A 24142-nucleotide genomic window follows, 5' to 3' on the forward strand; every position below is an offset into this window, starting at 1 on the left:
AAAACAGCTGTTGCGTGCTCTCTTCACATCATTTCCGGCTCTCTTTGTACTCAAACTTTGTGAAATATGGTAACATAAGTTTGTTGTACCGCTCCCCTGTGTCCGATGCTTACATGTCGTAGACGTAACTCTCGCATCCAAACCCATTTCACACTGTCTGAGTCACTATCTCAGCAGCAGTGTCACTTTGGCTTTTATTGATGAATCAACAATATCCCTGACGTCATGATATTACACATTGTTGTCGTCCGATATCGTCATTAAAGATATGGCAGTTAGTGACATGTTGCTGCAAAACCTCTCTTATAGCGGACAAATGAATTGAATCCTACTTAATATGACCCAAGTTTGTAATAAAGTTAATGAAGTCGGTTTATATACGTCAGGGGGCTTTTGAAAACAACGGATAGCTGCTGCTGCTGGTGGATTTGAAAACCAACCGAGGCTCCACAGGAAGGTGAGATTGGCTTTTTAAGTGTCTGCTGATAAAGTCACCAGCCAGCGTGTCGACACTTGTTTCCTGTGTAATGTTTTATTTCCGAGCGTTGGGCTCATAGCAGGTGAATTGTGAGATTTGTAGCTTCCTGTGCAGACTGGAAGCAATCAGTCCCCGCCCCCGCCCTGTTGATCCAGGGCAGCGGGAGTAATCCCACACACGGCCCTGATGAGGCGCCTGTCACCCACGATGACATCACGCGCGGGGGGCCGTGACGTGAGGCCCGGCCCCCCGCGGCACGTGGGGGATTCACATGAGCATTAGTGCGGCCCGCCTGCAGAGGCTGGTGCCTGTTCAGCCACTGGCTTAAGACCTAGCTGGGGTTTTGGTTGGCTTCACATTCAGGCTGACTTAGCAGGGGGAGAATCTTGGAACATTTGAATCAGTATGGAGATGCGAGCCGTGGCTCCATTTTGTGTCTCATATTAAGGCTTTTTTTTTTCTTTTTTTTTCCCCAGGCCACTGGCTCTCTTACAGACGCCTTGTTTAGTTTTTTGCAGGAGCGGAATACATTTTAAGTTAATTCTAAAACAGCACAGCCGAAGGTTCTTAGCTTAGTGTCTCGGGAAATGTCTCATATTCCTCAAGGGTTAGTAAGAAAATCTGGCTTGTAAATGTTAATTATGTAATAATAAGCTCATTGTTTGTACACGAAACAAAAAGGATATTTGGCATCATTGCCAACACGGAGACATTTGTTGCCAGTGTACAGTTTGATTTATGAATATACCTAAGAACAATGTGACAGGTCATTTCTCCACGATGGATCCTTTGTGTCTTTCTGCTGTATAACGCTGGCCTGCCCAACATCGACAAACGACCAGGATTCATTTCTTTTTTCTGTGTGTTTTTGATATAAATTGCTTACCTTGCACATATCACTCGCAAATCCATCTTGTCAGGCTTCAAGTAATGCATCTACTTCCTGTAGGCCATTGGCCGGACCAATGAGCGCTCTGAGAGGAGCCACTGGTCGCTGTGGGCGGGGTTTAGGTGTGTGTGTGTGTGTGTGTGTGTGTGTGTGTGTGTGTGTGTGTGTGTGTGTGTGTGTGTGTGTGTGTGTGTGTGTGTGTGTGTGTGTGTGTGTGTGTGTGTGTGTGTGTGTGTGTGTGACAACAAGGAGAGGCAACTGTTAGTCAACAATGGCGGCTCCTGAAGAGGTTGGCACAGATGTTGCGATAGCGCCAGTTACATCACAGCTGGAACGTATTACTTCATTGAAATACGAGCAGAAAAATGGCACTGCAGACCTTTTTTTTTTTTTTTTTTCTCAATTTCAAAGATGTTTGTTTTTATCGCTCTCCTCCCGACTGGCTCGTCAAGAGTTTGATTGACAGATGGTTCATCTGGCCTTTCCCAAACTGTTTCCAATGACTCCTTCTCAGACGGGTTCTGTGGAACAAACCATCTGGCGACTCGGGTTGATAAATTGCAGCGCTACATGTTTGAATTCGTAGGCTACGCATAAGATACGGATGTCTGTGGAGAAACCTTTTCCAAATCTAAACTGAAGACTTTTGGTTGTAGAACTCGCAGTTGTTTTCCCTTCACCATTAATCACATATAGATGGTTTTGACTCCAGTACCTGGCCTCAAAGCGACGCTACACATCCTGATCGGCACGGCCCTAGTGGGAGACACTATTAACACATCTCGATTCGTTTAATCGTCTTAGTTATCGCTGCAGAGTCACATTGCATACTTGTTATCTCAAGGTTGAATTCCCTCACCCTTTTGTTAATAAGTAGGTGGGCAGCGCTCGGGTGGATGCGGAGGCTTGGTGTTTCTTCACAAAGGCTAGAAATCGATAAAGAGGCCGCCGGGGGGGGGGGCGAATGAGGACTTCTCACCCACGGAGTCTGGAGTTTAGCTCGGCAGCCTGCTCTAATGCTGAAACCAACGCACAACGTAGCAGTCACGCTGGACTTCTCTCCTCCTGAGTTTTCTGTTTCGTGCACACCTCTGAAACAGGAATGCATCGGTTGCAGATTAGCTTCCACTTCCCTCGCTCGTTCAGACGAATGAAATGCTCTCGTGACATTTTTCGGCCGTTTCGCTGCGTGTAACGTTGTCTCTGTGTGGAATGTGGGAATGCCACTTATAGTCCCCTATAGCCCTCTCCACAGCAGCCTCCCTCACGAGGCGGTTAATTAGTGCTCCTTGAGTTGGTGGTTACCGGGGCTCGACTGCAGCGACATCCCCCCCCCCCCCCCCTCCCCCCTGCCCCGGGGGCACGGACCAGCACCGTCTTTAATAGACTTCCTAATAAACCGCCGCAACAGACGGACAGAAAGGAAAGGGAAATGAAGCCGGGGCTGACGGCAACATATGGAACTGATTCTAATCACAATGACCGTCGCTATATTTGCTCTGCATATTCAGAATTACACTGCGCCGCGTCAAACTCAAGTTTTATAAGAGCTAATGCTCCTAAAGACTGAATACAATAGGGACTATTGACCATAAATCACAAGCTGCTCTCCAATGAGACGCTTCCTGTTCTGTTTTAGGAGGAAAATGTGTGTTTATTTGTTAAACGCAAAGTTGCTTCTACTGTCCGTATGGTGGAAGTAGACCTCTGACGGTTTGATGAAGTTTTGTCCTAGAATTCCGAACAGGTTTTTGTTAGAGGTTGTCCTCCGAGGCGTCGGAATGCTGTGCAGCGTTGCAGCGAACTTTTGGGGAACTTGTTGAACCCTCTGCTGCACCATGACGTCAGCTCTCAGACACTTTGATAAACACTTGATACCGCCGGCTGTCCGCTGAACATAAGTCCTCACTGGGCTGAGCTATGAAGCCCTCTAACGTCTTCCTCTGACCAGGGTTTGTTCTGAAGCTATTTCCCGACCCAAATTTACGCCTCGTCATCCGGAAACCTCGCGAGCACATCCTGTCTGTGCCGTAGACGGGTCCCGCCCTAACTCTGTTTGCTGTCTGCTGTGTTCAGAACAGAGCGATGTATATATGATCACCTTCAGCGGAGGCAATCGGACAGTAGTCTAATGTCGGCCGTTTGTGAACTCTGCACGGTGCTTCTATGTTCAAACTGTGATTATGAGCAGATTATTTTTAGACCGTCTCAAACAGGAGGTTGCTCTAATTCTAGCAACTCCGAGATTAGGTGGTTGTTGTCCTGTGTGTGTGCGTTTGGTTCTGTTGTGCTTACACAGTTGTCATGTCTCTGGTTTAGATGCATAGACACTCGGAGCTTGCAGTCCTAGTGTCTAATGGGCATTAAGGGGCCGTGTCCTTACGGACAAATAAAGATGTCAAATCGTAAATAAATAGCAGTGTTCATACAGCCGAAAATGCCGGATCGAGTATCGGTCGAGTCATGCGTCGATACCATATCACAATATCACGTTATCATATTGATGATCAGCTCGGTTACGCCACTCGGGAACAGCGACACGTGTCACTTCGCTACCCGATCCATACATCCATGGCTGAATGACGGAGCTAACGGCTGTAAACGGCGATTCCATCGACATTGCTGAAGTCCAACCTCCTTTCAGTAAGATTGAGTATTGGGTCAAAGTTGAATTATAACGTTGAAATGATTCGTTAAAATGTAATCTTGTCAAATTTGAGTTTTGGCGAGAAACTTGAAATGAATACAGTCGTTTGAACGAGATGTTTTCACATCAATAGACGCAAGAGAGGTCATTTTTTTTCCCGGTAGCCTTACGAATGAACAGTAATAATACAGCCAAACCACGATGAACCTTTTCTTTTTTTTCTTCTGATTCCTTGTGTTGCATGTTTAGATCAGATGCATTGTGTTCAGTCGCAGTGGCTCAGGCACAAAGTTGAACGCTGCTGCAACCTGAGGTCAACATATTTGGGCTTGTATACACTCCAAACAACGAAACCACGGTCAACTTCACGATCTGTAAGTAGAGCTTGTTTACCTCACCTTATTTTGCCTCGAGCTCTCTCAGAGAAAGAGGGAGGGAGGGAGAGAGAGAGGCTGGTTGCTGAGTTCACATGGATCAGGTTTGGATGTTTTCTGAGCCAGCGAGTGAGACCGGGAGGCCTCCACAGGGAAGTTAGACTTGGCAAATTTTTGTGTGATGACTGGACAGCTTTTTGGACCGGACCAGCTCCAGTGGCACGGCCTCAGAGGGCAGGCGTGGTGTGGAATCTCTGACATCAGCTGTGTGTGCATTCAGACGGGTGTTGTCTTACGCTTTACACACACAAATACGCCCACAGCTGGTGGTGAAGCCTTCATCGGCGCTAGGAATGTGCATGCTACACGTCTCCCGATGCAAAACACTTTATCTATTATAGCAATAATAACATACCTGCTGCAGGAATCCACTGAAGCCGGTTTTTGTTTCCTTGTAGGGAAGCTGAGCTTTTCCTACTTTTTTTTTTTTTTTTTTTTTTTAATTCCCACTTGTTTGCAGGTTCTTGGTTAGCGCGACACTTCTTACAGTGTAGGCTGTAAGAAGGCAAGCGCTGAAAGATAATTAACGTCCTTATTTGGAAAGAAGATAACCAGTTTTTGCTGCAGCTGCATCGGCTTCTTTGCTCCATTAAAGACAAAAGCATTCTTGGATTCACATGAAGAAGCTTTTTTTTTATTATTTTTTTCTTTTGCTAATGGACTCGAAACGGCCCACTAGTACCCATAATTCACATGTCAAAGGATGTTCTGTTTTTGCCTCTGTGGGCCGTATTGATTTTTCTCCAATGACCAGCTTATACGAGTACATTTCCTTTTGTCCGGGGAAATGGTCACACTCGCATTTATTGCATTGATTTCCGAGACGTGAACCAATAGCGAGTGAAAACGTTTTGCGTCTCTCTGAATTCCCCTCATTAGCTGTCAGGAGAGCCCAACTGATACTGTGATTTTTGACGTTGTTTGAGAGATGACACCGGCACATCGTACTTATTTTATCCGGAGCAGATAACATCATCTTTTTTATGGATACCTTGGATGTGTTTTTTAAATGAATTGTGACAAAGATGCACACTAAGCAGGACGTTTCTATAGCTGGAAAGTCAACTATTTCTGAGTTAACCTACTTTGCCACAATCCGTACGGCAAATTTCTAGTTAGTTATTTGGCAACATATGATGCGACACATCTACGATAAGCTAGTGACTGACCACACATTGGTCTGGCTCTAGCTGTCGGTGCCGATTGTCCTTCCAAAGGTTTTCCTTTCCATCTCACCGTCGATCCAGACCGGAGGCGGAGCGCCGGGGCCCCGGGGCCCCGCACTTATCGCTCCCGCTGCAGCCGCCACATCGCCCCTCCCCTGTTTGCTTACTTTGTGCCCTTTCATCTCATCACTCATGTGGGGCAGAGAGAGAGAGAGAGAGAGAGAGAGGCAGGCAGGCAGGCAGGCAGGCGTGTTGCATTCGTTGAGATCACGGGAACAATTTAGTTTACGATTTGAACTGAAATAGATCCGACACGTTTATAGCCGTGGTCACGCATCACGTCCGGACCATTCAAGGTAAACGGAGCAACTCAAGTCCACCTCATTGGGTAAAACGTCTCGCCACAAGCTGTGCTGTATGGTGAAATAAGTGTCCGGCTCGGGGTCATGTTTAAGTACTCCTCTCGTTCTTTGTGTGTGTGTGTGTGTGTGTGTGTGTGTGTGTGTGTGTGTGTGTGTGTGTCCGTTTCTCTTCTTATGTCCCTTATCTTGGTTTGCTGTGAACAGTGGGTTCACAATAATGGCTCTCACCCCAGGCCGATAAGCACAACATTGAACCAACACCACTAAATCCTGTCTGAGACAAAGAACGAGACAAGAACCGCCGCTCAGAACGCATCACGGCCATGTGTTCCAACACGGCTACAAGTGAAGCGTTTACAGCGCGTTCACACTGAAGAATAACAGAAATCAAAGTGATGGAGTGGGAATGACAACAGGGTCAATTGCGTGTGTGTGTGCACTAATTTCATGTGGCTTTCACGTCGTCTAATAATCCGGCTGAACTGACATTTAGTTTGTAAAAAAAGTCCGACGTGTGGACTGTGATTCAGACGTCTGGAGCCGGACTAGCCTCCATGCAGGTCATATCTAAAAGTGTCCTGCTGGTGTAATACTGCTTGGTGACGTCGCTCTTTAACAATCAGGCCAGTTGTTTTTCCTCTCTTTCTCTCCAACTTGTGTCTTCATCTTTGGGAAGTAATTGCCATTTCAAAACAGATATTTGTATTGCTTTATATATTGGACATACATCTTTTTTTTTTTTTCTTTTTTTTTAATCTAAAATAAGGTAATCATAAGTTAAGGTCCAGCTGCATGAATAAAGGATGCTCTTTACTTAGCCTACATGATAATTCCTGCAGCCTGTTTGATTAAATTAGGCTCCATTTTTCACTTCCCCACCATGACGACTAGACGGCTTTTTCAAGCCACTCGTGACGATATTCACGGGGAATTCAAGATTATCTCCAGTTCATGTCATCGTGACATCGTCTCGTTCCTAGAAGCTAACCTCTCTGATGTCATGCATTCCATATGGAGAGCATGAAAAAAAAAAATGTGTCCCCCTTCTTTTTTTTCCCTCTGAGGGCGAGCAAAAAAAACAAACTTGTGCGTCCGCGGTCCCGGCGGTGCGTCGGCCCTCTCGGCCCTACCGCGGTGGGCTCTGGTGACCTCCGGTGACCTCTCCGTCTCCCTCGCCGATCCAGGCCATTCTCCCGGCCCACAGCTCGGCACCCACGTGTTGTCAGCAGCTCCTGTTACGTAAGCCCTGCTGCCAGACAAAAGCTCAGCCATCCCAGACACAAATCACCGACTGCCCCACGCTGGCAGCAGCAGCAGCAGCAGCAGCAGCAGCAGCGCCGCTAATGTTAGCCAGTATCACACACACACACACACACACACACACACACACACACACACACACACACACACACACACACACAGGGGCTTTCTTGTATGGATTTATTTATCAAATAAGAAAATATATATATATATATATATATATATATATATATATATATTGACCACATTAAATGTAACATTGGCTGTACTGCTGATTTTACACACTCTCTCTTAGAAAAAGCAGTTCATGAACTAGTCCCTGTAAACCTTCTGACAATCTTACAAGACAAACACCCCACAATTAATCTTCTATTTAATAAACTCGATAAACTGGTAGCTTCCCACGCATTCACTGTTGTTCGATGTCCAAACCGTTTTCATGACTGTACGTTCTGACACGTCCGCCATTGTTAAGTCTGTCTTTTGTTTTGCTTTAATTCACCCATTTAAAAAAAACAAAAAAAACAACAACTAAGTTTCGCAATGTTGGAAGTTAACAGAAGACACACACACACACACACACACACACACACACACACACACACACACACACACACAGCAACACCCCTCTCTAATAAGGCTTGGCTCACGCAGGTTCATTCTGACCTGCTAATACGCTCTCAGATCTGGTCCAGTAGATGAATACATAAATGATAAGGCGTCCTTTCCACCGATTCACTGACCGATCGGTCATCTTATGATATGGTGGCGTTACACCAGAGATCTTGTGGGACGTGATTAGGGATGGGTATCGTTTGGTTTTTTTTTCCGATACCGGTGCTAAAACGATACTTTTAAAACGATACCGGTTCCTAAACGGTGCCTGAACCGATACTTTAAAAAAACAAAACACACAAAACGACGATTGACGACATTAAAGAAAGGCTTTTTTTTTTTTTATTGCCAAGGCAATTTGTTTTCTTCAAATTGAACAATATAATAACGAAGTAGTATACTGAAGTATACTATAAATATAAATAAATACAAAACACTTGGCTTCAAACTACAGCTTCAAACTTTTTAACTTCAAACTATGAACAATATATTAACTGTTAACAACAGTCTACAGTATACTTAAATACATATAAATAAACTTCAGCAATTCTTTTGCAGAAATATGAGCATATTTGCCATATTGGCACCGAAAGGAAGCACCGAAAGGAAGCACCGAAATCTGCGTTGCGTTTCGCTCCGGTAGGCACCGGTTGTCGGTACCCTAACCCTAGACGTGGTCTGCGAGGACACGTGACATCAAACGCACCGCAGAGGGGTTCACAGGAATGGCTGATGTTACCGGCCCAGAGCGACGACAAGCCGGCCTTTTGTTGGTCCGTGTTGCTGCTCTCCGTTCACGTTTATCACCCTTCTTCCACAGCGCCTCGTGTCGTCGGCGCCAGCGCTCGTAGTCGATACGCCAAATAACAGTGCTTTCTCACAATAATCAAAGCAATAAATTAGCCTTTTCTTTTAGTTTGTTTAATGGGCTGTGAATAAGCAAACACACACACACACACACACACACACACACACACACACACACACACACACACACACACACACAGCGCCTTAAAGTCCAGCCAGAGGCGTGATTCTGCCAGACCAGTAACCGTACAGATTATCATTGGTGCTGCGCGGCTTTTACCAGCGTCGCTATTGGACGGTTATTAAAGAAAACAAACTATCCATGTTGGACTTTCACACTGATTTGACATTTTTCTTTTTAATTCATTTCAATGAATCCCGCTGTTGTGGACGTGTTTTTCCTTCCATAACAGCAGAAGTATGACTCCTCAGTCTGTCTCTTTTATATCTGTAGAGCGTTTTATCGGTTTAGGTAGTGATATTGTGCCTTAAGAATTCTGTCTTCCTGTTCTCCAGTATTACGGGTCTATATGGCACAAAATATGACATTTGTAAAACTCAACAGCAACGTCTCTTCACAGAGATCGTGACCCTCGGAGCGTCTCCCTGTACAGCATCATGCCAGCTGTACTGTTTAGTCAGCAAGAGGGCGGGACTCTGCAGACACAAACGCCGCCTCACGCTTCTAGTGGGTCACGAGGGACTATTTAAATTCCTGCCTTCTTTTTTTTTTTTTTTTGCCAGTGTGATAACAATCTGGACCGATTTTCGTGTTGCGTCTTCTTTTTCGGTACCTATGGCAACACGCTCACTCCAACACACCCCTGGTGTTTTTGATGCGGCGCTATGATCGGTCACAAACACGGTCTAACCCACACCTCTGTGTGAGTCTAAGTCTGTGTTGGTACCCCTGTGGTTTGAATGGTTGAACTCACCACAGTCTCACATCCCTTAAGATGCTGTGTGTGTGTGTGTGTGTGTGTGTGTGTGTGTGTGTGTGTGTGTGTGTGTGTGTGTGTGTGTGTGTGTGAGTGTGATCGGTAGACTTGAATATCGCAGAATTGACGAGATCACCCTGCAGGGGAGGCTGCTGAATGGCCTGGCTTTGCAGAGAACGCTCCAGACACGACTCTGCCGGCTGAGAAAAAGGCCCTTTTTTTTTCTTTCTTTTTTGTGTGTGCTGAAGTCAGTCTCCCCACCCCCCCACCCCCCCACCCCCCGCGTGCCTTTTTTTTTTTTGTGTGGCTTTCACCGTAATAATGATGGAGGAACCGAGGGAGGTAGGAAGAGCGTGAAGCGAGGGGGAGAGAGGATGATAGAGAGGTGTAAGAAGAGTAAACTGGTGACTCATCAGGCGCAGTGGAAAGGAGTTCACTGAGTCAGAGATGAGGCAGGAACATTGGGTGGTGGATGAGCCATGGGACGGATGGGAATAGATGACTGTAGGTAGATGAGAAAAAAAAAAAAAAAAAAGTCAAACTGGATCAGGCAGTTTAAGAACTTCAAGGCAGCAGTAATGACTGGAGCGTTTTCTTTGCTATTGTGTGCGCAGCGATTTTGTTACGAGAGCACCCGGAGAACGTTGTCATTGTTCCTGCGCTTGACTACATGTCGGAGGCTGTATTTAAATCATACAAAGGAAGCTCAACATATTATTCACAATCCTCAAAACTGATTCACACTTTCACCTGCATTGATCAGCAAGATTTATCACATATACCAGATGTTTCAAACAGTCTAAAAATGAAGCTGTGGAAGGACAAATATGACAGAACAAGGCTTGTAACTGTCCGGATTGAGTGGTTTAAAGTGTGTGTGTGTGTGTGTGTGTGTGTGTGTGTGTGTGTGTGTGTGTGTGTGTGTGTGTGTGTGTGTGTGTGTGTGTGTGTGTGTGTGTGTGTGTGTGTGTGTGTGTGTGTGCGCTCTCTCTCAGAATACGTTTCCTGGTAAAATAGAGGCTTTCATCCTCAGCTTGGACCTACCGGAGCTACTTTGATTCCTGCCTTTTTGTCCGGCCCGCGCATCGATTGCCCTCCACATCCTTTGTGTCAACTCAACCGCCCAATCATGCTGACTGTCCCCCCCCTCCCTCTCTCGGTCTTGATAATGTGTCTCTATTGATTTCAGGGCCCGACTGATGCGGGTCCTTTTTAGATCCTTCCATGGAAATTTGAAGAGTAAAATCGTCTGATTGATTTCAAAGGGGCCTCTTTGAAGGAGTACTGTTTCCTGGTATCACGCTGCTCGGACACATTCGACTTTGAGGTCCATTTCCTTACCCACCCCGTTTGAAATGTATACTAAATATATATATCATGTTTCTGTAGATCATGATGAGCAAAAATCCAGATTTTTCCGGCACAAAAACAAGCAAATAATGACATTTGATATCAGTTTCTGATAAGATTTAATCTCCATTTGATGTAAAGGGGAAACACCACTTATCTGGTTTGTTCTGAACACTCCCCTTTCTCTTTCACAAGGCGTTTCTGCGCAGACCTTGCCCGTTCACACATTCAACAGGTCCTATCTGAAGGCGGTAACCACATTGGTCTCAAGTCCAGATTTTGAAATAGTCGCGACTTCTGAAACCGACTGATTGACGCCAAAAGAAGTCTCCGCAAAAACAGGATGTAGACAGAAACCACGGCCGACGTCACATGGCCCGACGGCAGCTGCTCTACATCGTGTTGTTGTTGTTATTCGGCTTTTTTTTTTTTTTTTTTTAAAGGTTTCAATGCAAATCTGAGCAAACAGTTAGTGAGACTTTGTGTACCGAAGCCGTTGTCTTGACTGCGAAGGTGTCGAGTTCAACAGCAAACCGGGCCGCGACGGGCTCGCATGAGAAAAGAGGTCGGCCGGAGTCATCGCCCCGGTGTTCCTCTCACTCGCTCGGCTCACTTCTGATGTCTTTTCTTCCCGCTGCAGCTTTAATCTCATTGTGTCTTGTGTTCTCTTCCCAGGGGAGGCAGGTAGAGTAGCAGGAGGCAGAGAGAGAGGACTGCGCCTCCTCACCCCCCCCTCCCCCCCTCTTCCCTTGCCGCCCTGTCAGGGAGTCCCGTGTTTTTGTTTTTGGTTTTTTTTTCTGCCCGGATACAACCCGCAACCTGGTGAATTCATGATCACATGACCGTGGATATGGACGCAGTCCTGTCCGACTTTGTCCGTTCCACTGGAGCTGAACCAGGATTGGCCAGAGACCTGCTAGAGGGTGAGTATCGTAACATTTGCGGAACGATGCGTCCCTAAGTCACTCAGTATTTCACTTGTCATCACGTCGTCCCGAGCAGCCGCCGCACAGCAAATGCTGCAAACGTGGTGTGATAATGAGGGCTGTGATGAACGATCGGGCTTTAATCTTTCCTCACTAAATCAAGTTAGACGTCTTCAGTTATGTCTCCACCAACTGCATTCAATTAAGTTCCGCTTTGATCCACTTTGTTTCGTGTCCTTTAACTTCGTCTTTGCTGCTCCCCATCGCTTCTACAAAGAGTGTGAGAGTTGACAGCTGGTGATCTTCTGAGCGGCAGCCAGATTTGACCGCTGTCTCAGCCGGTTGCTTCTGGCTTGTTACTGTTAATTAGCCCATCATCCACGAACAGAAGGAAGGTATATCTGGAGTCAAACAGGGCTCCTGTTGCCTAGCAGCAACACAAGCTGCTAGATAAGAATATGGGTTAAAAATGTAATGCAATGCAGGGAAAAGCAGCGAGCCGGCGAGCCGAGACGTGCTCCAAATACGGATATTTACTCAAGCGAAGGAATGTGCCTTCACATAAGATGAGGCGGTTAACAGTTGAATTGACGCGAGGTAAATATTTAAACTAATTATGGATTATAAGCATCATTTGCTCGACTTGACGCTGGACCCGGTGGCTCAGACTGATGTTGTTCCTATTCTCTCTCTCTCTCTCTCTCTCTCTCTCTCTCTCTCTCTCTCCCCCTCTCTCTCTCTCCCTCCGTCTGTAGGCAAGAACTGGGATTTCACCGCTGCCCTCAGTGACTTTGAGCAGCTGCGACAGGTGCATGCCGGGAACCTGACGTATTCGTTCGCAGAGGACAGGGCGTATCCGCCACACGAAAAGGAGATGGCCAGGGTAGGGCGGCCTGTGCTCCACCGCCAAGATGAGGTGGTGCAAGGTGAGAGGGAAGCTCAACGTGCTGCGCTCGCTGTTAAACGAGAACACGCTGGTGTGAACAGGCCCCTGACGTGAACCAGCAGGAGATCATTGAGTTTGTAAAAACGGCGTTGGAATCAGCTGTTCTCTACGTCCTCTGTTACTGTCTTTCAGCAGCCACAGAAAAGCGCCTGTCGAGGGGCATCTCCCACGCCAGCTCCACCATCGTGTCGCTGGCGCGCTCTCACGTCTCGAGCACCGGAGGCAGCAGCGCCGAGCCGCTTCTGGACACGCCCCTGTGCACTTTCCAACTGCCGGACCTCACCGTGTACCGGGACGACTTCCGCGGCTTCATCGAGAGGGACCTCATCGAGCAGTCCATGATGGTGGCCTTGGAGCATGCCGGTGAGGAGAACCGACCGCGAACCCGCATATGAGATTCACTCTGTAGATGCAGAACTACCGCACTGAAAGATTCAGAGTGGATCCACCGTAGAGCTTCAACCGTAGCACATGACAGGGTTTCATGGTCCTGATATTGGGCATTCTGGCTCTCTGTAGAACAGAGCCATCATTAGTGTTATTAACACCAGTGCTTAGGTGGACATGTCTGCTTTTAACCCTCTGAACCCCAACAAAAGCATGTTTTCTTTAAACCACATCGTTTATCAAAGCCAGAAGCTGTAAAAACATAATCGTCAGATTTTCATCTTTTGTTTTTTTTTCTTTTCTTTTTATGATTTATATGTTTTTTTTTTTAATGATTTTTGTGTTATGCTGCACAAAAGACACGTTTGAGTTCTCTCTGCTTCTAGCCACGATTGTGCTGTTTCCATAGAGGTGCAGGGAAAAAAAATCAAGGCCGCAGAGAGAAGAATATGACGGGAAGGAAAAATAGCTGCTGCTTGGGGTTGCGAGGGTTAAGTCATACCTACCGCATTCCTGAAGTGTCGAGGTTTTTACACATTCATATTGTAATTTAAAGCTAGTGTAATGGATTTTCGGAGAAGAAGTTACAATTGTTGAAATTGTCATGACATCCTGATGGCAATCAATAAATAATCCGGTGTCTGTGGCCGTCGCGGGAATGTAATCAACCCGTCCAATCATTTCTGGCCGAATGAAACGATTGGAGGGGAGCCGTGTTTTGACGTTAACGTTCGAAATGCTGATTTTTCGGAGGGAGGCCCGAAGCGACGGGCCGTCAGTGCTGCCGACTTTACCGCCCGATACGTCCGGAGCTAACGCTAGGCTTGTGTTTTTCTTCTTCGGTTGGATCATTTTCATAATCTAGCTTCCTCTTGCTGGCTTCTCCAATGTTTACCTTCCCAAGTGTTCAATTGAAAACCAGAGAATAATTTCTTTTATTGGAAAAAAAAAACCCCATATCAAATGACTTGTGACATGAAAACAAAACTGTGTTCTATGTTCTGTAATAACACTGAGTCATGGAACATCCTATTTGCCAGCACGAAAGTGTATTTTTAATACACATATTATTATCTTCCCAAACCTCTTCATTTTTCTCTCTTCTTGATAAGAACTGCAGCGACTGTTTTGGATTAACGCCGCGCCGTATTTGTATTACAAACGGCTGAGTGAAGCTGTTTTTCCCTCCTCTGCCTGCAGGGCGGCTGAACTGGTGGACTAAAGTGGTTTCAAACTGTCAGAATCTGCTGCCTCTGGCAACAAGCGGAGACGGAAATTGCCTGTTACACGCCGCCTCGCTCGGTGAGTATCGCCGCAGACCTTTCGAACAAGACCCCGATGCCGCGCCGCCTCACACTCCGTTGAGAGAGCTCCATTGTCGGTTTAAGCACTAATTGCATTTTGCAACGTTGCAGTGCACTTAGTCTTTGTGGCCCACTTAGGAAATTAATAATGTCCTAACTAATGTGCGGGCATTGTTAAAGCCCCCTTTGTGCTCCTGGGTAGTAGATGGGAAAGTAACATTCATGTGCTTAACCTCTGCTTTTTAAAAAAAACGACACTCATCCCAAGGCAAAAGCTTTTCATTGGTTTACAGTTAATGTCGGTCCTTCAGTAATATTGATTTGTGTCTTCTTTTTTTTAAAACGTGTTTTCTAATGCAGGTATGTGGGGCTTTCATGACCGGGACCTGATGCTACGGAAGTCCCTGTATGCGCTGATGGATCACGGGTTGGAGCGAGAGGCACTGAAGCGCAGGTGGAGGTGGCAGCAGACCCAGCAGAACAAAGAGGTCTGTTATAGATGCCTGTATGGGGGGGGGGGGGGGTTCTAAAGCATGGAGAAGCTTGTGAACTTCACAATGTTGCTTGTTTGACTCATTTGACCAAAGGGAGGGGAGGGGAGGGGGGACATACAGAGACAATGGACAAGTAAAGGCCTTCACACGCTTCCTATACCAGCGTGTCTGCCGGCAGCTGCTCGCACTTCTGCAAAAGAACATTTGAAATGCCAAATGCACACAGCTGACTATTGTTCTAATTAGAACAACACCAGAAGACGGGCAGGGCAGCGATGGGTTGCTGTAAACTTCCAAGTTATTTCAATCGGCTGTCTGTAACGACCACAGGCTAGATTTATGGGCAAATACTGGGTCATTTGGTTATACTACCACCAAGTGTTCATGCCTATAGGTATTCTGTAGCAGTGCTGCAGATACTCAGATCAGGCCTGTGAAGAAATCGCTGTTATATTAATGAAAAATCACTCTATAGCATATTGCTCATGACTTATCATTAAACTGCAGAGTTCCCTTGCTCTCTTCCTGTATCTTTACATGTCGCTGTGTTCAGGACATTTCTGGGCGTCAACCTCTGCAAAAACGTAGCAACCAGGTGCCGTCTAAGAGGAGACGTGACGGCGAACAACGCGACTACAGCGAGGCAAAAAAAAAAATGTCAAGTCTGCAAAGCTCTTCCTAAAACGAGAGTGACTCTGTGGTTGGCTTAACCGTCGGAGGGCGTGTGCTTCAGGTGTCGTTGAGTCGGGGAGGAGGGGCCATAAATGCGATAGGTTCTACTTCTGCAAAGTTTAGAGTGTTCAGTTTTTTGTTGACATCGTCAGAAATGTCATCATGCAGAATCCACCGGTAGGTCACGTGTGGACACGACTGTAGAAGGGCTTGACGCCAACGCATACAGTACGTAGTTCAAACCACAATTTCAATGTTCGGATTTCAATGCATAAGGAACGCCACTGGGAAGCTATAGATGGATATGAAAACCTCAAAAAATAATGGACAACCTATAAGATAGTGTCACAAAATAAAGAAAGAAAATGAACGTTATAGATTTTGATAAAAGTAGACTTGATGACATACTAGTTGTACTGGATTGCATTAGATTGTACATGTGTACCTAATACAGTGTGTGTGTGTGTGTGTGTGTGTGTGTGTGTGTGTGTGTGTGTGTGTGTGTGTGTGTGTGTGTGTGTGTGGCACTACGACTGCTGCAACAACAAAACATTTCAAAGTTTGCACAGCAGGTTTGGCAGGATTATCCAAACTTCGACAGCGATTTTACTTCTCTTGGTGAACGACCTTCCACCTCTTGGTGGTGGGGGGGGGGGGGGGGGGGGGGGGGGGGGGGGGGGGGGGTAACACGAGTCATTTTGACTTGTCTTTAACAGTTGCTGATCCTTCAGTTTAACTATATTATCTGTAAGTGTGCCGGTATCTCCGCCTTCTACCGCTGCTCTTTATCAGAGAGAAAGAAAGAGAAGGTTTGAGTCGTCTATGCACTGCGCTTCACTTCAACACTCTTCAAAGGCTTTTTTTTATTTTCGACAGAATACAATGACTCTTCTTCCAAGGCAAGCCAGCGTAGCAGCACGCCGAGTGTGTTTTCCAAAAGCGGCTGCAGACAGCGTGCAGACCCCCGCAGATGAGATGCCACACGAATGACTGCCTAATGTTCGGCCGTTATTCAACGGCTGCCACAGAGGTGTCCTTAAGCAAATCACTGAAAAAAAAAAGAAAAAAAACCCCCCAAAAGCTGCTCTAGTGGAGCTGCAAAGTGGGCAGCGGTCGAGGACTGAGGCTGCACTGGGATGCTCTGCTTGTCTGAATGTTGCCATGTAGGTGAACAGGGACATTGATTCTGAGGAGAGAGAAGAAAGGAAAAAAAAAACATATCGCTGTCCATATATGGAGATTAAAACATGATATTGGTGAGGGTTCTGTTGCTACCATGTGACCGACACGAGGGATTAGCGAAGGCGCTAGTTAAATTTCTTTCCTCAATTGTCAGAATGTAACCTTGTGGTAAGACGCCATAATGTCAGTGCATGCTTTTGTGACATTGACACTCCCTCTCTAAATGGCAAATGTGTCTCTCTCTGTGTGTGTGTGTGTGTGTGTGTGTGTGTGTGTGTGTGTGTGTGTGTGTGTGTGTGTGTGTGTGTGTGTGTGTGTGTGTGTGTGTGTGTGTGTGTGTGTGTGTGTGTGTGTGTGTGTGTGTGTGTGTGTCCTTCCATTCTCCTCAGTCCGGTCTGGTGTACACGGAGGAGGAGTGGCAGAAAGAGTGGAATGAACCTGTTGAAGCTCGCCTCCAGTGAGCCCAGAATACACTACAGCACCAACGGCACCAAACGGGTAAGGTCTGGCCCCCCGGACAATGCGGGGGACTGTTAACCCAAACGCACACACACACACACGCACACACACACACACACACACACACACACACACACACACACACACTTAGTCACACTCATGTTTTTATTCATGGACAAAAACAACGGCGCTCACAGTCACAAGTGAGTCGGCTGGCCCTCATTTCAGTCAATCTGCTGTTTATTGTACGGGGGCCTAAGTTCAAAGGGGTTAGACATACTGACAGCTCTTCGTTTCAGCGTGGGTTTCGCCTTCATACGGACACCAAAAAAAAAGTCTCCAGTTCACCTTCTTCTGTTATTATTAGTCATAAGGAATCCATTACGATCCACCCAAACTTTTGATTATGTCCGGCAGTATAAACAAACCCGTGTGTCTCTTGTCGTCTTCAGGGCGGAGTCCTCCGACGAGCCGGTGTACGAGAGCTCTGGAGGAGTTTCACGTCTCTTGTCTTGGCCCACGTCCTCAGGAGACCCAAGTGGTGGTGGCCGACACCATGCTGAGGGACTCCGAGGAGAGGGTGAATACGCCTAACGCATCGCTTTTCACGTTTCAGAATACTTTTTTTTTAAGCATATAACTCATCCTCGTTGTACCTAGAATGTTAAATTAGAAAAGTTTTGATTGAGTTTTCAGCGGCGTCGTATTGGGCCAATGAAGTCATCACCGCCCGTCTGTTATCTGAAGGAGGCTAAAACAAACAATGTGAACGGCTGCCAAATACTGTGACTGTGTCGCGTACACGCATGTTGATTTACTGATGCCAGAGGTGACGAATGAACACTCGCAATTTGTCTGAAAACTTGAAAGTAGATAAAAACTAAACCTCCAACAAGTGAACTCCTGGTTTGATTTATTGACAGAGGGGGAAAGCTCATTTAAACATTTTTTTGGCTCAAATCCTCCCGGTGTGCCGTATCGCAGGAAACAGCGCTGAGGTCGTCTTTTTTTTTTCCTTATTTTTTTCTTTTACATGTTTAATGTCCTTGATATTTTCCCAGCCTTTGCTCCCATCCCGTTCGGAGGCGTCTACCTACCGCTGGAAGTGCCGGCTGCCAAGTGCCATCGCTCGCCCCTGGTGCTGGCATACGACCAGGCGCACTTCTCTGCCCTGGTCCTCCATGGAGCAGAGGGACGGTTCCAAAGACCAAGGTAATGCTCTGCGTCGTCCGTCTTCATTAACGTCTCGACATTGTTTGTTTTTGCGCCGCCTCTTACTAAACTGTTGACATTCTAAATCATCGATGTGGGTGTAACACGTTTACACAAGTCCCTCCTGTGTGTAAGGGTTAGAAGTGACTTCACCTCGCACTTGAACCCTCTTTGCAGCTCGGTGCCTTTTTGCTCGATGGGTCGGTCTTTTTTTTTTAATATTGACCTTAGTGGTTTATTTAAGAATGGTGACGAATAGCCTTTGGGCTATTGGGTATATCCAGTGATCTCTCCTGCTCAACACCAAGCGAGCAAATGAGTTCCAGTGTTGAAGTTGAATGATTGAAAGTTCGACCGATAAAAGTCGTTAAAAAGTCCTCTCGGTCTGAATGCTGTTTCCACCTTTTACAAGAGTAACTTTGTGCGCAAATTACTAGTGTGTCCTCAAAAGTCAAGACGTTGCCCAGACAATGAATTGTGTACCAGTCTAAAAATATACCCAAAGACAACATTGGTCAGACGCCGCAGACTAAATGCTGAAATAGAAAGCGAAAGAATTTATTGCACTCTGAAGTATTTTTCGGTCTGCAGACAATCCAGAGGGCTGGATCCACACGTTTTATCTTCTTTTTTTCTAAGAATACTTTCCCCTCTCTCTCCATCTCTACCAGCAGTTGTGATCCCTCTCACTGACTCGGAGCACAAAATGCTGCCTCTGCACTTTGCTGTGGATCCTGGGAAAGATTGGGAGTGGGGCAAGGACGACACAGACAACGTGATGCTAGCGAGGTATGGCCTCCTTCTAAAAACAGCTCCTTCAAATGTATTCATTTTTGCCAATTTTTTTACAAATGTATTTGTCAGAGGTGCAAACGGTAGATGTGTACGCCCTCTATAGACAGCTGTCCCTTCAGCGCCGCTTGTCAGTGTGTAGGGATTGACCCCTGACTCCAGATTAGCACACTCAGTGCCAGTGACAATAAGATTAGCTCTTAATACCTTCTATGAATGGACCAGGGGAAGGAGCACCAAATAGCAGCCGGGTTTAAAAATAACCGTCCACCTTGCGTACGTCACTCGATGTCACTGTGGACGTCTTGTGCAGACACGAAATGGTGGACAGAGATGACATTACACAAGTGGCAGAGCGCACATTGTTTGGAAGAGGTCAGCGAGTTAAAAGGCTCGTGCAGAAGAACAAGACTGCACAAGTGCAAGATGCTTTTAGTGCATTCGCTATTTACGCTGCAATCGGAGCCTGACTTCCATTGACTGTTGAGCAGCAGCACCCTAATCATTCAGTTTTATTATATCAGGCAACAGCTGAGTTTATTTAAAACTGAATACACTGTTCTTCTGCTTGTAGTAGGTTCCCCTTGCTGCACATGTTCCTCCGGCACCATGGATTATAATCCATCTCCTGACTGTTGTCCAACACTGTCCTAACAGCTCTAACATCATCAACTTCCAAAAAACATTAATTACATTTCCATTAGTGCGACCCTGGAGCTCCGAGTTGGTCTCCTCCCACCAAGCTGTGACTCATTTCTCTCTCTCTCTCTCTCTCTCTCTCTCTCTCTCTCTCTCTCTCTCTCTCTCTCTCTCTCTCTCTCTCTCTCTCTCTCTCTCACGCAGTGTGGCTCTCTCTTTGGAGGCCAAGCTCCAGATGTTGCACAGCTACATGACGGTCACCTGGCTGCCGCTGCCCTGTGAGGTAAGGATGAAAGTCCCCGTTTGCTCCTCTACAGCAGGGAGGTTTAGAAAAGCCGGCTCAAGAAAACAGGATGCGCCGTAACTTTATACCGGATAACCTGGTTTTATCGCGATGACATTTTGGCGTGGTTGGCTGAGGCGTACAACCGCATGGGGGGGGGGGGGGTATTCTTATTTCCCTCCTCCATCAGACCAGCTGTCCCCTGACTGCTGTACAAAGCCTATATTAAAAACAAACTACACTGGGTCATTCAGGTCATGAAGTCACACCGCACCAACGCTGGGACAAAGCTCTTCTTGTGTGCCACACGCTAAGAGCAGGGAGCCTGAAAGGACTACTTTATAGCAGCCCGATGGTTAAGCTGCAGGGACTGGCCGCAGGAAACAGGAAACCCTGTATTAAACTATAATTTAAGGGGATTGTTCAGATTAGAAATGCTGCCGGAGGATGGCTGGTGTGGTGGGAGTTGTTGTTGAAAAGATTGGGCATTCTGTAGCCGACATGAGAGTAGTGCGTCATCATGGGGGTCATGACTTTTCCAATCCAGCATTGTTAATTTTAGAGCTTCCGTAACATGTTTGTAGATATGAAAAGGCTTTTGGAAACTGAGTCATTCCTCTCTTCTTTCTTTTTTTTTGCATTGGTCTGCAAAAAAAACAAATCTATGAATCACTCTTTTCACATTCCCTTTTTTCGCCATTACCTAAGGGACAGCTAGAGTACTGTACTGCTAGAGTTTAGCCAGAATGTGACTCCCCCCCCCCCCCCCCCCCATTTCTTATGAAAAATTTATTTTTCTCTTCTTTTCTCATTGTGACAGTATTTTTCCACTAGCTTGTGTTTCTGCTTTGTTTCCTCGCAGCAAGCGCCTCTGGCCCAGCCAGAGTCTCCCACAGCATCAGCGGGAGAGGACGCCCGAACGCCTCCCGACTCCGGAGAGTCGGATAAGGAGTCGGTCAGCAGCAGCTCCAATGGCCACGGAGAGACAACAACGGCGTCGACGGTCAACGGAGGTGGGTCCTTGGCCAAGAACGGCTCCTCTTCCTCGTCTAGTTCCTCCAGCAGTGGATCGGCCGGGGCGGGGACGGGAACGGCGGGGAAGGACAAAACCAAGAAGGACAAGGACAAAGACAAAAGAGGGCGGACTCTGTGGCAATAAGCTTGGCAGTTTTGGCAAAAGCCTGGGCAGCAAGCTGAAGAAGAACGTGGGCGGACTGATGACGGGAAAGAACGCTGCAGCTGGAGGTGCCAAGCAGGAGGGCGTGGAGAAGAAGAAGGGCTCGTTTAGGGGGAGGAAGGGCAGCAAGGATAGCTCGCCTTCAGCCCACGCCTCAGAGGATTCTGGGAAAGGCTCCCCCTCCTCAGGTAGCGAGCGCCTCAACGGAACCGGGAGCAGCATGAGCAGCAGCGGCGGCAGCAGCACTGAGAGCGAGAACTACAAGTACAGTGCCGACGTCAAGGTCAGCCTGGGCATCCTGCGAGCCGCCATGCAAGGCGAGAGGAAATTAATCTTCGCCAGCCTCCTCACGACCAGCAACCGGCAGCCCTTCCAGGAGGAGATGATCCAGCGGTACCTCGCCGACGCGGAGGAGCGCTTCCGTTCCGAGCAAGAGCAGCAGCGGCGTGACGCGGATAGGAAGGGCGTCGCCAATGGCATCCAGCCACCTAAGAAGGAGACGGTCGCTGGAACGGAGCTGACCTACCGGTCGTTTGAGGCCAAAGAGGAGCTGTCGGAGAACTCGTCACCTTCCTTCAACCAGCTCAAGGCCTCTCCTTTGACCGCCTCTATGTACTCTGGTGTGGTGCCCATCCCCCGGCCCTCCTTCATCGACCAGACTCCCGTGGCAGCCCCCCTCACCCAGCACCTTCATATGCACGGCTACATGGACACCCGGGCGCCAGCTAGCCGGCGGCTCCCCGGCGACCTCCTACCCCGGCCTCCCCTCTTACGCCACCCTTCCCCGGCACTGCCCCGCGACGCAGGCTCCCTCCCATCCCCAGTTCGTAACTCGCAAGGCCCCGCCTCCCTGAGTCCCTCTCGCCTCGCGCCCTCGTACCCCCCCGAGTTCGACCCACCGGACTAACCCCGGGTCGGAGGCCGCGGGGGGGAGTTACACCAACGGGCATCCGGGACGTGCGCTCCAACTTAGACTCTCGGAGCGGGCAGCCCCCAGTCAGACACTACTCGCTGGGCAGCGCCGGCGGTTTGGCCAACCTGCAGTCCAGCCGCTGTCGGACACCCAACTGCACCTACTACGGACACCCCGAGACGGGCAACTACTGCTCCTACTGCTACCGGGAAGAGCTGAAGAAGAGGGAGCCAGAACTAGCCATCCACAGGTTCTGAAGGAACCTCGCTATGATGGCTCGAATTTGAAAGTGGCCTTTTTCAGTTTTAAAAAAAATAATAAAAATAAACGGCTGGGGCGGATCAGCCTCTGAATGAACAAGAGAAAGGCACAACCAGCTCCCTCCCTTTTTTTTTTTTTTTGTTTTATTTTTTATTTTATTTTTTTAGCTGTGTCACTTCCTGTTGGATTGGACGACCTCAGAAAGTGGCAGAGAGTCGACGCGACTACAGAATAAACAGGGTGGTTTCTCGCTGCTGGGGTCACATGTTCGACCATAGAATTAAATAACTGCACTTCTGTTACATTTTGCTGTGGCTCTTATGCAGGCGTTGTGTGTGTGTGTGTGTGTGTGTGTGTGTGTTCGTGTGTGTGTGTGTGTGTTTGTGTGTGTGTGTGTGTGTGTGTGTGTGTGAGCTGCAGGCTCTCCTCTTTTATCAGTTTTAACGCCTTGCTACTGTCTCCTCCTAGTGGAGAGAATGTATATGGCAGGGGCCATACGTAACACTCATCAACACACACGTACAAGTACATGCACACATCTACACTAAGTCCGACTCGCACTACCACAGACACAGAGCTGTAGCACAAACGGGACGGGCACAAGCGTCACCACTCCTCGTGTTTGCCGTCTTTCATTAAGGGACGTTTGAGCATTTTGAAGTCGAGTCTGGTCAGGTTGATTTCAGCGTTCCACAAATTTTGACACTACTGTTGCTAGATGCTTGCGTCACATGTACTGTCGGGAAACAGCAGAGTTAATCCTTGTCGAATTGCTTTTTTTTTTTTCCCCCGTCGGTCCATATTTGCATAATGCAAAAATTGAAGCCACCGTGCAAATGCTGCAGATTAAGCGTTCTGTGGGCTGCTGTGGTGCTACTGTTACAGAATGCAAACGCGTACATGTCCATGCATTAAATACATCAACTCTGCACTGTTGTCCTTTTGGCAAAAAAAAAAAAACACACACACTACTCGTATAGCTATGAATTGGATTATGAAGAGGTCAACCTGTTGGGAGATTAAATGCATTTGGCTGGATTATTAACCAGGCATTGTTGAACAAAGATGACTCAGCAACACAGCCCCTCCTAGAGCCAGAGGGTTCCAGGTGTTTGTTGCAATGTTTTTTAGTTGGCTCTTCCTCTTTCTGTGACAAAGGTTGCCGTTGAGGCCAACACAGCCATGCAATGCTACGCTCCACAGAGTCACATGTCACACGGCACAACAAGTTTTGTTGGAGACGTCCCTCGCGATGCGTAACGTGCTGCAAACGTGAAATACTTCAAAATGCAGCCGTATTATGGATTTGACGAGCAAACGAACCCCGTTCGTTACGACAATAAGTGACGCGATCTGACTCCAAATGACCGCAGTTGTGACAATTGTCTCCAACCTCTTGTTTTGCATGAGGCAAAGGGACGCATGCGTTTTTTTGTTGGACGTTGCTACCCAATAACATTCGCATCGTCTTGACACTGTTATGTTATGGTTGCAAGTTATGGTTCTGAAACTCTGTTTATGAAATGCCGTGCGGTCTGTTGGTTGAGGG

At 47.3% G+C, this 24142-nt stretch overlaps 1 protein-coding gene across 1 annotated transcript in view; it reads left to right on the forward strand.

Annotated features, from left to right (window-relative positions):
- Positions 1-23714, forward strand: part of otud7b (OTU deubiquitinase 7B) — a 28246-nt gene extending 4532 nt beyond the window's left edge. Inside the window, 20 exon segments of the mRNA XM_068702147.1 lie at positions 11622-11869; positions 12628-12798; positions 12951-13181; positions 14406-14507; positions 14870-14997; positions 17247-17294; positions 17296-17360; positions 17769-17802; positions 17804-17885; positions 17888-17896; positions 18378-18493; positions 18495-18528; positions 19200-19317; positions 20164-20242; positions 21105-21373; positions 21375-22137; positions 22139-22244; positions 22247-22323; positions 22325-22363; positions 22365-23714. Coding sequence (XP_068558248.1) covers positions 11785-11869; positions 12628-12798; positions 12951-13181; positions 14406-14507; positions 14870-14997; positions 17247-17294; positions 17296-17360; positions 17769-17802; positions 17804-17885; positions 17888-17896; positions 18378-18493; positions 18495-18528; positions 19200-19317; positions 20164-20242; positions 21105-21373; positions 21375-22137; positions 22139-22244; positions 22247-22323; positions 22325-22363; positions 22365-22589 — 2781 coding nt within the window. The 5' untranslated portion in view covers positions 11622-11784 and the 3' untranslated portion in view covers positions 22590-23714.
- The last annotated feature ends 428 nt before the right edge of the window (positions 23715-24142 follow it).

The sequence above is a fragment of the Cebidichthys violaceus genome, unplaced genomic scaffold, assembly GCF_023349555.1.
Source record: "Cebidichthys violaceus isolate CVI_PGR_0920_01 unplaced genomic scaffold, fCebVio1.0.p SCAF_81, whole genome shotgun sequence".
NCBI lineage: Eukaryota > Metazoa > Chordata > Actinopteri > Perciformes > Stichaeidae > Cebidichthys > Cebidichthys violaceus.